The 13,714-nt window shown below is 35.7% G+C and overlaps 1 protein-coding gene across 1 annotated transcript in view; it reads right to left on the bottom strand.

Annotated features, from left to right (window-relative positions):
• Window positions 1-1,800: 1,800 nt before the first annotated feature.
• nav3 (neuron navigator 3) overlaps window positions 1,801-13,714 on the bottom strand; it is a 573,826-nt gene continuing 561,912 nt past the window's right edge. Inside the window, 4 exon segments of the mRNA XM_051926210.1 lie at window positions 1,801-3,973; window positions 7,646-7,849; window positions 8,655-8,773; window positions 9,284-9,480. Coding sequence (XP_051782170.1) covers window positions 3,854-3,973; window positions 7,646-7,849; window positions 8,655-8,773; window positions 9,284-9,480 — 640 coding nt within the window. The 3' untranslated portion in view covers window positions 1,801-3,853.

The raw sequence follows: 13,714 nt of genomic DNA, 5'->3' as shown, positions 1-13,714 counted from the left end.
TATCATAACTAAAAAAAAATGTTTTTCGGTATGAACCGGTATACCTCCCAGCGCTAACCTCAAGTCTGACACAGGCTTTGTTTTTGTAAATTTATAGTTTGAATATGCGTTTTAAGTGATTTTTTTTTTTTAGTGTTCATACATATTTACTTTGCTCTGTATCAAACCCAGGAAAAGCACTTAAAATTAAAGGATTTTTTGAATGTGGGTTTATTACAGTAGGATGTGTTTCTCATCTGGTTAACACTTGAATCATAGAAAAAGATGTAAATATCTGCTGATGAACTGGTGGAAAGATTCTGAATATATTTCACACATTATGGTATATGGAAAGATAGAAAGTCACCAAAATTGTTCACATTTATCAAACTGCATAGCACTCAGTCAAAGTTGTTTGCAAGTCAAGATTCAGATTATTAAAAGGCAACTGTTCATTAGATATCCATAAATATATGACAATCAAAGCATTGTTATTTCAATAAATAATTAATTTTAATGGCAAAGTAATAATTTAGACAGATACAAGTGCACATATGGTAAAATATATGTAGCTGCTTTACTGGCAAGTGGTACAGCATAGTTTCCCTGGGAAAATAAAACGATTAAAAAATGAAATGCATTGTCCAGTTCTGGTCTGGTGACGTCAAATACTATTTATTAGGTCTTTACAAAGACTACAAAAATCTTCAGATGATTTAAATCACTGTTTCTGTCTATTTACATGATATGTTACATACAAATGTACAAAATATAAAACATTTAAAGACAAATGTTTCACAAAAACTTTTCAAAGTAGTAAACGCTATGCACTCACCAAGATGTATTGCAAAAAAGCCAGAATGTGTCACCCGCATAATGTACCCACAATGGCCTATACAGGTTATTGGTGAATGGTCTGGACAACTGATCATTAATATATTAATAAAGGCAGGCCAGCAATGTTTTCAATATATCTGTTTTCATTTTTTGTTTTTACTTCACCAGCAGCAAAAGAGCAAGTAGCCAGATTCACATATTTTTTAACAAGTGTTTAATGTTACCTGTGAACTTTTTTCTTTATATGTTTTAGTACCATTTTGATACCAACCTGAAGGTGAACTAGGTAATTTATGTTTTATTTACTTTTTGCCCAGCAGTAAACTGTTTACTTTTAAAGAAGTAGTTAAAGACGGAAATGAATGGTAGCACCTGTTTTGTAAAGTTAAGCATCTCTGACCCCCCCTAACCCCCCGAAAAAAAGTTTACAGGTCTATTTATCCCAATCCAGTTGACTAAACCAACCTCCAGACAAAGCCACAGAAATAAAAAGGCTGGATATGATATTACTGATATACAGTACCTCACATCATTCAGCATATACAGTAAATACAAATTGCACAGACAGTGATATTCATATTTGGCAAATATGTAGTGAAGATGTATTTTTTGCAGTTAGTAACTCCTTTGGTACAGTATAAAACAGAATGCAGTGACACAGTTAAAATATCACTGATTATGTCATCTATTATATTTTAATGATCTATTTAGTACAAAATTAAACTAGGAGCCACTTTCAGAATTGTATGATTTTAAAAGTCATTCTTTGGAAGATTTTACCTGTTATTATTGTTGATATTTCTCAACATGTTCAGTAGACAGGCCAAGTCTGGAGGCTTAAGGTACAGTAACTGTTACTGATAAGCTATGGCTTTGTTTTATATATATATATATATATATATATATATATATATATATATATATATATATATATATATATATATATATATATATATATATACACATATACATACAGTATATATATATATATAGCACTCATATTTTGCTTGGTTTAAAAATTTCAGATTTTTTGCTTCATTTCTTTAACAGATGTATTAAAAATATGCATGGCATTCATAATAACAGTGTTTGCACTTTTTTTTATTTAACTTAATGTATTCATACTGGCACATGCTTCTATATAGTTTGAAGCTCCTGCATAGGCAAAACAACCAGTTATTACAGGACAACAGATGCTGGGTCTACTAGCTCGTAAGTCTGCAGTTTTTAATTTTTTTTTTTTAGTTTTACAAAGTACAAGAAATCTCAGCAAGTTAAGCAGGTGTTAACATCAATAGGGCAGAATGCTTTATCATTTCACTGTGCAAGACTTTATATTTACAATTTATCCCACCCAATTTTTCTGTGCAAAACTAACCCACTTTTACTTTTTTTTTTGTTTGTTTTAATAGATGAAAATACAATGAGTTTCTGTTTGTTTTAATCAAATTTCATTGTTCTGCAGTTATTTTTTCTTTAAATTCTTATTTTCATTTACATTGAGAATATTCATACAACATGCTCTCAAGCTATAAAATCAAAACTTGTGCTCATGCTGATTCAAGTGTGCCAGCTCAGCTGGGCATTGTACTGAACTTTACCTCTCATTTTCAACACTCACGTTTTTGAAGTAATTTATCATTTTGATTTCTATGTTTTTGGCTCCTAATCAAAGTAAAACAACAAAACAAAACATAAAAACATATTGTATCACCTGGCAGATGTGGGTTCTGTTAAATCCTGCATTTTTTTCTTTTCCATTTACCATCAGTAGGCAGTTTATCACAAAGATATAATCTCACTCTCTTTTAGCCTTTATGAAAACACTGTAATTTGAAAAAAAAAAACAAAATCCAATGAATCTGATTTGTATACCTATATACAGTATATGTGTGTGTGTACACAGTATATACACTGTATATACGCACATTACATATACTGTATCCATTGTGTGTGTACGTGTATATATATATATATATATATATATATATATATATATATATATATATATATATATATATATATATATAGTATATGCATGCCTGTATATAAAAAGAAAAGAAAACATTGCTGAAATTAATGTTTCTGGTTTTGATATAATAGGAACCTTAAGGCAGTAAGAAAGCACCATTATCAAATATGTTCCCTTCTTGTTTATGTTTTAAAAAAACACACACGCTCACACACGCACATACAATGCTAAAATACAGTCTTTAGCAGCTTTCCATTGGTATAATGCTATAAATCTGATTGGGTGGATGACTGGCATACCACATCTCTCATAAATTATCAAAATGAGAAAACAAATAAACATAAAAATATATATAGTAGTAATGGTGTCCATTAGCGAACAACCCAGTGAGCAAGGGTTCACAAAGCTCAATGCACTTGGCAGTTGTCAGAAGGTAAAGATTGGCACTTGTCCAGTGTGTCACAGTAGTGGTTTTCTGGATTTGCACAGTGCCACTGTGCTTAATATTAGTATGCCTCATGGATCTCGGAATGGGTGATGGTGTAAACTAAAGACCAGTTTGTCATGTGACCAGCACCGTATGGCTCATCTGAGGTCAGAATAGGAGTAGAACTGCAAAGACTCAAAGATTGACAGCACCTCAGTAAAAACAATATGAATTGCCATGTAAACTTTGCAGACGACTGTGGTAAAAGAAGAAAGAAAAAAGGGACACCCTCCCCTGCTCCAAAAAATTCCCAGTTTGGTTTCAGTTCACTGTAAGTGCAGCCAGTTGTTTTAAGTGCCTTTTTTTGAACTGGCTTTTTTCCAGTTGATGAATGGAGTCCTGTCACTTACTACACATTTCCAATCACTATGGAAATTAAATTAATCTGAAGCGTTCAAATTGACTCTGCTTCTCCATTTTAGAGAAACTGCCCACCTGGCAAAAACTCCATGCCCAGGTACGGTCCTATGGAGCACTTTATGCTAGTACTGGCAGTGGTTCTGTGGAAACTGTTTTTCTTTTTTCATTCATGTATACTGCGTTTACTCTTCTACCCTGTATTTTTTTTTGACATGGCTCTACAAAGTGGATTCCAACGATGAGTCCAATAAGTCGTCATGTTGGCCAGTACTATCACTATCACAGCTCTGTGTGCTTGAATAATTAGCAGCTTCTTGTAGTCTCATCAACATGCTCATCTGAAAAAGAACAGAAAGTGTATTTATGCATCAGTTACATTTCATCAGAGGGAGAAAGCTGTAATTAAAGCATAGATTACTCACAGTAAACTATTATTTTATAATACAAAATACTTCTGTTTCTATTCACAGGTAGCACCTAAATTGAAAATTACTTTCATATGAAGTGCCCTCAAAATTACAATGGTACAGTCAGAAAGATCTTTTGCTGACCTCTAAATAAATGGTTTCTACTAAACACCACCACCATTTCAATCCTATGAGGAGTAAAGTGCAAAATCAGACTCAAGCTCAGGTTCAACTGGGTCTGTTGAAGCAGTTGGAGACTAAGTCTAAAAATGAGAACTGACACTTTTATAAATAAAAATGTCTGCACTTTTTATTCTATAACGAGCAAAAATATTATGGTATCCCAAAGGATAAGGACATGTGTGTGCATAGTTCAATAGAGATCTCATGTGAAATGGCACTTGTGCATGTTTATTTTATGAATTTTTTGCAACTCTTTCTTTTTTCTGTTGCAAAAAGAAATCATTTCAATGTAGCAACATGTCTCAGTGCATGAATTTAAAAAAAATAATATGCCAGAGTTTAATATTCAGCAATCAGAACTGATACATTTTACATTATAACATTTAGATATTGGAACATGCCAAGATTTACATCATCTCATAATGCATTCATAATTTAAAAGTGAAGAAAAAAAGTATTCAAGAACACAAGCAACTGCAAGGCTCTTGTTGATCTTAAGGATCTGTTACTGGTACATATCTATGCATGATGTGCTAACTTTTTCTAAGTAGTAGTTAGACATATTTTTTGCATACTGCAAATTTAGCTAGCAGATGACAAAAATAAAAAAATATTTTTATTAAGTAAATACTGAAGATTGTGGGGTTACAAGATACGATTCCTTTTTAAAAAGTAAGAATAGGTAGGGCTATATATCAAAGCATCAGTATAATGTGGCACTAATAAGTCTTTTATTTAGAACTAGTCATTTAGCCCTTTACAATAACGGGCGCTAGAACAGTAGTGCATAAACATTAGTAGGAACAGTCTATATTAAATGGCAAGGGACTTTGACCTCATTCTTTGTGTTGGTCGTATTTTTCTTTCTTTCAGCCTTTCTTTTGTTGATGTTTACTTGCTGAGCTGACCGTTCTTCGTGGGCTGCCGCCGTGTATTGTGTGTCTTTAATTTTCTGTGACAGTAATACTGTCTTGTACGTCCGCTGGCTTGTATGTCCGCTGGCTTGTACGTCTGTAATATACCTTTAATTTTCTCTGGCGGTAATACAGGCATGCGCGTCGGTAATATGCCTTTAATCTCCTCTGACAGTAATACTGGCTTGTATGTGGCTGTAATATGCATCACTGTATTGTGTACCTTTAATTTCCTCTCGCAGTAATACTGGTTTGTATTTCCGTAAAACACCTCTAACTTTCTCTGACAGTAATATCGCGCGTTGCACTGTGCCCCGCGCATGCGCACTTCACCAGAAGACACCCACACACGGACACCTGGACACACACAGGGATTTTATTAAACAGGATAAGTAAATAAAGAAAAGATTTCTTTTCAGCTGACTTGATGTTTGTTTCATTGGAAATCTGAAAGTATGGATGCCTTGCAGTACCATCTTAAATAGTTAGGGCGTCATGAAGTTCACTTTCAAGACACGTCACTGGCAGTTGCTATATATCTTTATTAGAGTATTTGCTGACATCTCCACTTTTATAATAAAGATATAATCCTGCCCTGTTAGCAGAGATGCCAGTTAGGGCTCGGTTAATTCATACTGTATGTCTCATTTTCTTGAATAGCACACTTGTGGTATAAAGGTAATAAGGATTGACTTTCTTCAGAAACTTCACAGTGGGAATGTCTTTCACCACTTATGACTCTGTTAAGCAATACATATAAATAGTTAGGTCAGGTTAATGACATAAGAACATAAAAACATATTCATTAAAATAATGTCGCCAGAAAATCGTTTTGTGTGATATTGATTTAACAAAAAAGTTAAACTGTTGTTGGGGATACAAAGCATTTAGGAATTTTACTAAATTTAGGAATTTTTTAAATAATTTATTTAGGGTTATGTTTATTAAATGGGAATGGCAGACCATTTTTACCCACAATTTGTAATGGGAACATGAGTATATTTGTATGGAAATGTTTGTCTGTTGGGTAAGAGAAATTAAACCAGAATAAATATTGACCAAAGTGCAACCTTGTTGTACAAAAAGGTTTTCATTGTACATATTATTAGTGAAAGGAGACGAAAAAAGAGAATGCAAAATGTTCAATCAAATAAAGTAAAAACAAACCATACCTGACTAAACAATACGAGGTGGGGATAGTTCACCCACTTTACCCACCTTCTAAAACCTACAAGACATCACAAACCCCTTAATTTTCTTGACTGCTCTTTCCACTGCACTGCACTAGTTGCAAGGAGGGGACTCTTGCACTCACCTTGGGATTAGCCCTGAAATCACCTCTTGAACGCCCATTGAAAGACAATAAGCCATCCCTTGCAATAATGAGCCACAATTCATACTTAAATGAATAGTCACTGTTGATGCTGTCTTCCCTGCATAAAATGCTTCAGACCCTATCTATTCCATGTGGGAACCCTGTATTGTTACCTGATAGTTTGGGGGCAATTTCACAGCCTTCTACTCTGTCTGTCTTTCTTTCTTCAATGCCTACAGAATAAGTAATTCAAGTGCCCTTATTTTACACACATAGGGCATTCTATCAAATGCTAGCAGTTTACAAATACTATCATGTGGTGGGACATTGGAGTTAGCAATGTGGTTTTGTTTTTTGAACTAAGAACTGTGATAGGTCTGCCACATATTTTGTGTAATCAAAGTGATCCTTCTTCCCCTAAAAACTCTTGCCTGGTGAGCCATCTATCACTGTATTTATAAGTCTGCACTACCAAATGTTATCTATCTATCTATTGTCACACACAAGCGCATGGGAGGCACCTACAGGATTCAAAAGAGGGTAATTCCATGCTGAACCAGGGGATGGCACAGTGTGCCAACCCTTTCTCTTTTTCTTCTGCAGACCAAATACGGAAAATTCCGCCTGGCCCCAAAGACATCACTTCCGGTTCCGGAGCCACCAACATCACTTCCTCTGACAGACTTTAAAAGACGGCATTTTGTGTTTACAGTCAGTTCTGTCTAGGAATCAAGTCGGTAAAGACCAACCATTATTGCTTTTCAAGCAACGCATTTTCAAGTATATTAGTGGCTACCCCAAACCTTTTTGTGGTGTCTCTGGCTTTATTTCACACCATCTATTATCTATCCCTGGATGCACACTAGTTAATTAAACTAGTTAGTATGAGGACCTTTGTGCAATATTATTGACTATGACTTTGGTTTAGCATTTCTTGTTTTGACAAACTGCTCAATTTTTCTATTGCAGTATTTTCACCCCTTCATGCTTTAAGACTAAAATACTTGTTTGCTCCTATATTGCTTCTGTCATCTCCAAGTCATTTCCTCCAAAATTTTCCCTTCGGACACTACCTCTTGCAAGGAGTTCAAAACACCTTCATCATCTGATTATATTTTATTGGAACCAAGATATGATTTCCCAAGTTATATTTAACTGGGGTTACCAAGTAATATTTTTACTTGTACATACCAGTGGGTCGCCTTCTGTGTCACTTTGTGAAACTTGCTTTGAAGATCCTACTTCTTTAGTTGAAGCATATCCTTCATAACCAACATCCTCAGGGCGCAACTGAAGCAATGACTGCCATTCATGTTGCACAGATGCAGAACTCCATGGGTAGGTATCAATTACCCATTTTGAGGGGTCTTCCCAGGCAGCTCTTTTACCATAAAGCTATAAAGGAAATTGGAATCCAACATTATCTGAAGATGTTTTAAATATAATATTAATTTCTTATATTCTTGGTTTATAAGCATTTTTACAGTCGAAGCAACACAGAATGTGAAGTCCAATTACCTAAAACAAACTTATAAAATAAACTTATAAAACAGCTGGCGAGTGGTTCACGGCATTCAAACATATTACAGACTGAATTAATATTTTGATATTGTACTGTATATCTATAATGCATGGAAGGTTATTTTAAAACACCTGGAAATGCATTCAGGAACAGGCAGGCGGTCCAGTTGAAAGAAGAAAAATTCACAGGAGATATCTCAAAAATCAGTTTCAGGTACATTAAAATATACAGGAGGTGAATTTAACATACCTTAAAATCAATGAAAGATACCTTAAAACGTGTTGCAGATATATTCAAATATTTTGAAATATCTTGAGATACATTTCAGAAATCACCTAACAGTATTTTAAGATGTCAGAAATTCAGCCTAAATGTTAATTTGGTTGCCATCCATGTGCTACTATGCCTACAATACTATGCTGCCTATCAATATATTTTCACAACACATTATTCTTTTAGATTATAAATGTTTTTTAGGCTTATCCATTTAGTGCCAGACACTTCTTTCACAATATTATCAAAAAAGAGACTATGCCGATTTAATATTGCAGTGCACCTGCTTTATATGTCTGGTTATGTTTCTGTCACTGTTGTTCTGGTGAGGATGATGGCAGCAGGTTTTTTTTAAATATCTATATGCTATGCTGGCAGAATTAACAAAGCATATGGCCTACTCACCTGCAGTCCTTCTCTTACTGCTTCAAGCAAGTATGGAACTAGGGAATAATTCCACAGATCTGTGAACCATACTCTGGAGCCATCTACATCCATTGGACAAGATAAAAATAGTCTGGGACCTGTATACAAATTTGTAAAATATAATACATTCATTAAATGAACTGACAATTGTCTGGTATAAATACTGACACTGTACAATGGATAAAAAAAGAAATCATGAAAAGGTGCAGCATAACACCACCACATTTCAGCTCTCACGTGTTGAGCCAGTTACTAGGTATTCTCACCTGCTCCTCTGCATAGATAAGCCAAACAGAATGCTAAAAAGTTAAGCAGCTTATCTTGTATTGACAGTGTACAGAATATAATTTTTGATGAATAGCGAATTCTATCTAAAAATGATTACTACAGGATGCCTACTAATTATTAGGTACCTGTAAAATATACAGTAAGCAGGGCTGGTGAAGATTAGGAAGTAAAAATTAACATTTTAGGCAGAAATATTTAAACAGACTTGTTTAGGGAATAGAAAAAGATTTAGCATAAAAACCTGTTTGTCCTTTAATAAAAAAAAAAGAAGTCAGCTTTAAGTAAAGGTTAACTTAATGCACAATTTATGTTTAAATTACCAATGGTAACATCAGATGAACTATGACCCTCCAAGAAACTGTTGAGGTGTTGCCATGTTTTAGGAATCCAGTCAATAATCTTGACAAGGTCATTATTCCGCATGTTCTTATCAATTTCGGTCTCTATTAGTTTTCTTCTAAGATATCGACTCAGGAATCCCTTAACTGGCTCGGTGTGATTAGCACAGAGAACCCATCTGTGGAAAGACATAAGCAATTACTTTTGCTATTTTTTTGTTTCTTCCTTTTACCCTGCAAAAATGTCAAAAAATTAAAAGAGAAAAAAAAACTTTTTTCACAGTATTTTTTATTTTCAGACCATACAAAATAATGGATACATTTAAAATACACATAGTTAAAATGTTTTAAATCTGCTCTAACATATGAACAAAAAAGCAATTGGAAAGCATGGATTTCAATTGCTAGAACTGTTTTAGAAAGTTTGTCACTTGTTATATTTAATTATGTAAATAGTCAATGGCTAACATATGTGAACACTGTACATTTTCAAATGTTATAAAACCAAATATTTTGCTTTTGAAAAATACCTGTACAATAAAATTTTTAAATGACACTACAAATAATAATATTAATCTGGACATGTGTAATAATTCAATATTACTTGTATTATTCTAGACCATGCAAATTAATGTTTATTTTGAAGTTGATTAATCTGTATAAGACCAGGGGGGTATTTTCCGTACGTCGCTTAAATCATCCGAGATCAGATGCCTCATCTTGGATGAGTTAATGCCAGTGAAACTCATCCGGGATAAGTCGGTTTTTCAAACGCAGCGGTGTAGTAGATTAGTCTAGCTGGATCTAATCATCCGAGATGAATGCGCGTGCCCTCGCTGAGTGAAAAGCCCATATATACAGTATTGAGTCTAGAAAACATGATCAGCAAGTCTTTGATAGGCTGTAACAAAATGACGAAAGAACGAGCACATTTTTTTTCACACAAGCTGTGCGTGCGTGTTATTCGAAGGATTTCAAGATTCAATATGCACAAGGGGTAACACTGCAAAAGCAGCCCAAACCAGAAAAGACGGCTGGCAAAAAGTGGCCGACAAATTAAACGCGTGTACATTGTACTTACTGAAAGCAGCGTTTCATTTCCTTTGTGTCAGATTAATTATTATTTAATATGTCATAATTCCAGATCAAATGTAAGCACAAGGAGAACACGGGAACAGGTTAAAGTGAAGTACAAGAATATACTTCAAACTGGTAAATATTGGTATATAACTATTTAAAGAATTGTTGACATAAAGAATCATATATAATCAATCAATCAATCAATCAATTCAATTTTATTGTCATTATAATGTAAAGAACATTAATTTTAAAGCTAATAAGAAGGCAGACAAGCAAAAAACAGGTGGAGGTCCATGCGGTCCAGTTGGCTCTCCAGCAAAATGCCCATCGCCCTGTTTCTAAGGGCATTCCAGGGGGAAGCTCCTCCTCAGAACCAGTGGCAGGATGCAGTGGTCACTGCATTTCAGGTAAAGGATGGTCATTGCATATATTTGTCCTTAATGTGTGCCATAGGTATGTTCCATATAGCCCTCTTTTTTTGTTGTGTCAGTTGCAGGGAATGTCATATCCCTAGAACCTGTGACTGACCAACGAGATATTGACAAAGGTCGAATATTTGATGAAGACACTGTGTCTGATTATTCATCAGGAGGAGAGGTACATTTTCCAAGTAATGTTTGATCAAACTCCACTGTGATCAGTCCCATGTGCCCCAATCACATTTGGAAACCCTGGGTAATGAGAATGTTAGGCTGATTGTGAGATTCTTTATGGAACTGTGGGTGTTTTTGCCTGTTTTTTACCTACCTGCAATGGCATGAAACGCCTCTTTTGTCTGCACACGCAGGTGTCCAGGAAACACTATGAAAACCCGAAGGAAATATTTCAGAGCCAAACATACTTTACGAATTGCCTGGCAAACTGCACTTTTAGATAGATTTTCCACATCGCCTACAGTATATAAAAAAAGTGCCGCTTGCAAAAAACCTCAAAGCAATGCATACTGTCTGTGTGGTTGTGAGAGCCCGACTTGGCCAAGTTTGACTTCAAATATAAGGTCCTAATAAATTTTTGAGGTACAATAGTCCCCCTCAGCTAAAGTGGTATCTTTCAAAAAGAATTTCCTCCGGGAGCAATAAAGGATCTTGCCGATCACGCAAACCCGTCTCTATATGAAATTCTCTTTTTATAATTTGGTAACCGATATCAATTGGTTGCTTATTCATGAACGACGAAGTCATGACTAAATGAATTCCACGCACGGACACTGATTAAGTGTGTGAGCTAATCCTTGTTTACATAGAATAAACCTGCTCCGAGCAGGTTTGAGGATTAGGATGTGTTGCTATGACAACACATCCAGCAAGAGTTTCGAAAAACCGACAGATCCAGGATCATGCCAAATCGTCAACAATTACATCCGGCTAAACGAGTAATCCACGTACAAAAAATACCCCCCAGGAATCATTTCTTTGAAACTAAACAAAACAAACTCTTATTTAAATACCAGTTAAAGACTGGTTTCCTTGGTAATTTATATTCTGTAAGCAAGATGATTGTTCTTTAATGATGGATACAAAAGATGTGCTTATTTTATAAGTTATCTGTGAAGAAGACATGTTGCCAGTTTTCTACTGCAAATACAACAAGCGAAAAAGTACTGTATTGTCTCTGTGTGTGTTTTATATATATAGGCAGCTAAAGGGCTCAAATAATGGTCATCCCATGTTGGACCATGGGGTGACAGTATGCACTAACCCTTTCTCTCTTTCTCCTGCAGACCACCTGAGGGAAGTTATGCCTGGGCCTGTCAACATCTTATTTACTTACAGTATTGTATTCAACAGGATTTTGCTCCTAGATGAGCCAGGGGCAGCACTAAAGAGACAGTCTGACGACAATGGTAACGGAGCCCCAGTCCATAAGAGTCCAGCTGGGAGTGCACCGCACCCGAATTACTGAGTTTGAGGAACAGGTTGCTGTTCAAAAGGATGAGTCATGAGCTCCCTCCCAGGTATTGCTATCTTTACTTGATAGACACCACTGGAAGCATGCAGAAGTGGCTAACAGAATAGTGCCATTCTTGAAAGGGAAGTGGCAAGGGGATTATTATACTCTCTTGGAGGAGAATGCCTTCAACTATGACCTCCTAAAGGCAGAGATCCTTAATCTACATGGTGAATCACCGGCAAGGCTGTGTCATGAATGGAGCTTTCATCCACAGCAGCCAACCCACTCCCAGACGTTCGCCTTATGGGGTGGCTACCCCAAACCTTTTTCTGTGTTGTCATTTATTTACTATATACAGTATTTATTCATTACCTCCCCTGAGATGCTAGAGGGCAGCCCTCCCGAGCGGCTGTTACACCATGGATTCCCGCAGGGCACTCTGGGAGTTGGAGTTTGGCATAGGCCTGTTGGGTTCCGTGGGGGCCACCAGGGGGAGCTCCAGAGCCCTATAATGGACTTCTACCACACCTGGGAGTGATTTCAAGGTAATCTTGATGAGCCACCTGGAACACTCCCAGGGCCTGAATAAAAGTAGACGCCTCTCTCCATTTGGAGAGCCAGGGTCAGGAGGAGGTGGATGACACTTGTAAGGACAGGGAGTAGAGGTAGAAGGACGGAATGAGACAGGAAGAGAAGAGAAAAAGAGTAAAGGACTGTGAATTGTGCTTTATACACTATGCTGTGGGGAGAGAGAAAACACTCCCTAACTGTAAATAAACCATATATGTTGGATTAGAACTTCTGTCTGTCTGTCGTCTGTGTTGGGTTAGGGTAGCTGTACACGCCTGGTGGTCCACAATATATATATATATATACACACACACACACACACACATATACACACACATATATACATACATAAACATATATATATATATATATATATATATATATATATATATATATATATATACAGTGGGTACGGAAAGTATTCAGACCCCCTTCAATTTTTCACTCTTTGTTATATTGCAGCCATTTGCTAAAATCATTTAAATTAATTTTTTTCCTCATTAATGTACACACAGCACCCCATATTGACAGACAAAAAAAAGAATTTTTGAAATTGTTGCAGATTTATTAAAAAAGAAAAACTGAAATATCACATGGTCCTAAGTATTCAGACCCTTTGCTGTGACACTCATATATTTAACTCAGGTGCTTTCCATTTCTTCTGATCATCCTTGAGATCACCTTCATTTGAGACCAGCTGTGTTTGATTATACTGATTGGACTTGATTAGAAAAGCCACACACCTGTCTATATAAGACCTTACAGCTCACAATGCATGTCAGAGTAAATGAGAATCATGAGGTCAAAGGAACTGCCTGAAGAGCTCAGAGACAGAATTGTGGCAAGGCACAGATCTGGCCAAGGTTACAAAAA

Source organism: Erpetoichthys calabaricus, chromosome 1 (genome assembly GCF_900747795.2).
Source record: "Erpetoichthys calabaricus chromosome 1, fErpCal1.3, whole genome shotgun sequence".
In the NCBI taxonomy this organism is placed as follows: Eukaryota; Metazoa; Chordata; class Cladistia; order Polypteriformes; family Polypteridae; genus Erpetoichthys; species Erpetoichthys calabaricus.
Note: the sequence above shows the minus strand (reverse complement) of the source record. Positions and strands in the feature narration are given on the sequence as shown.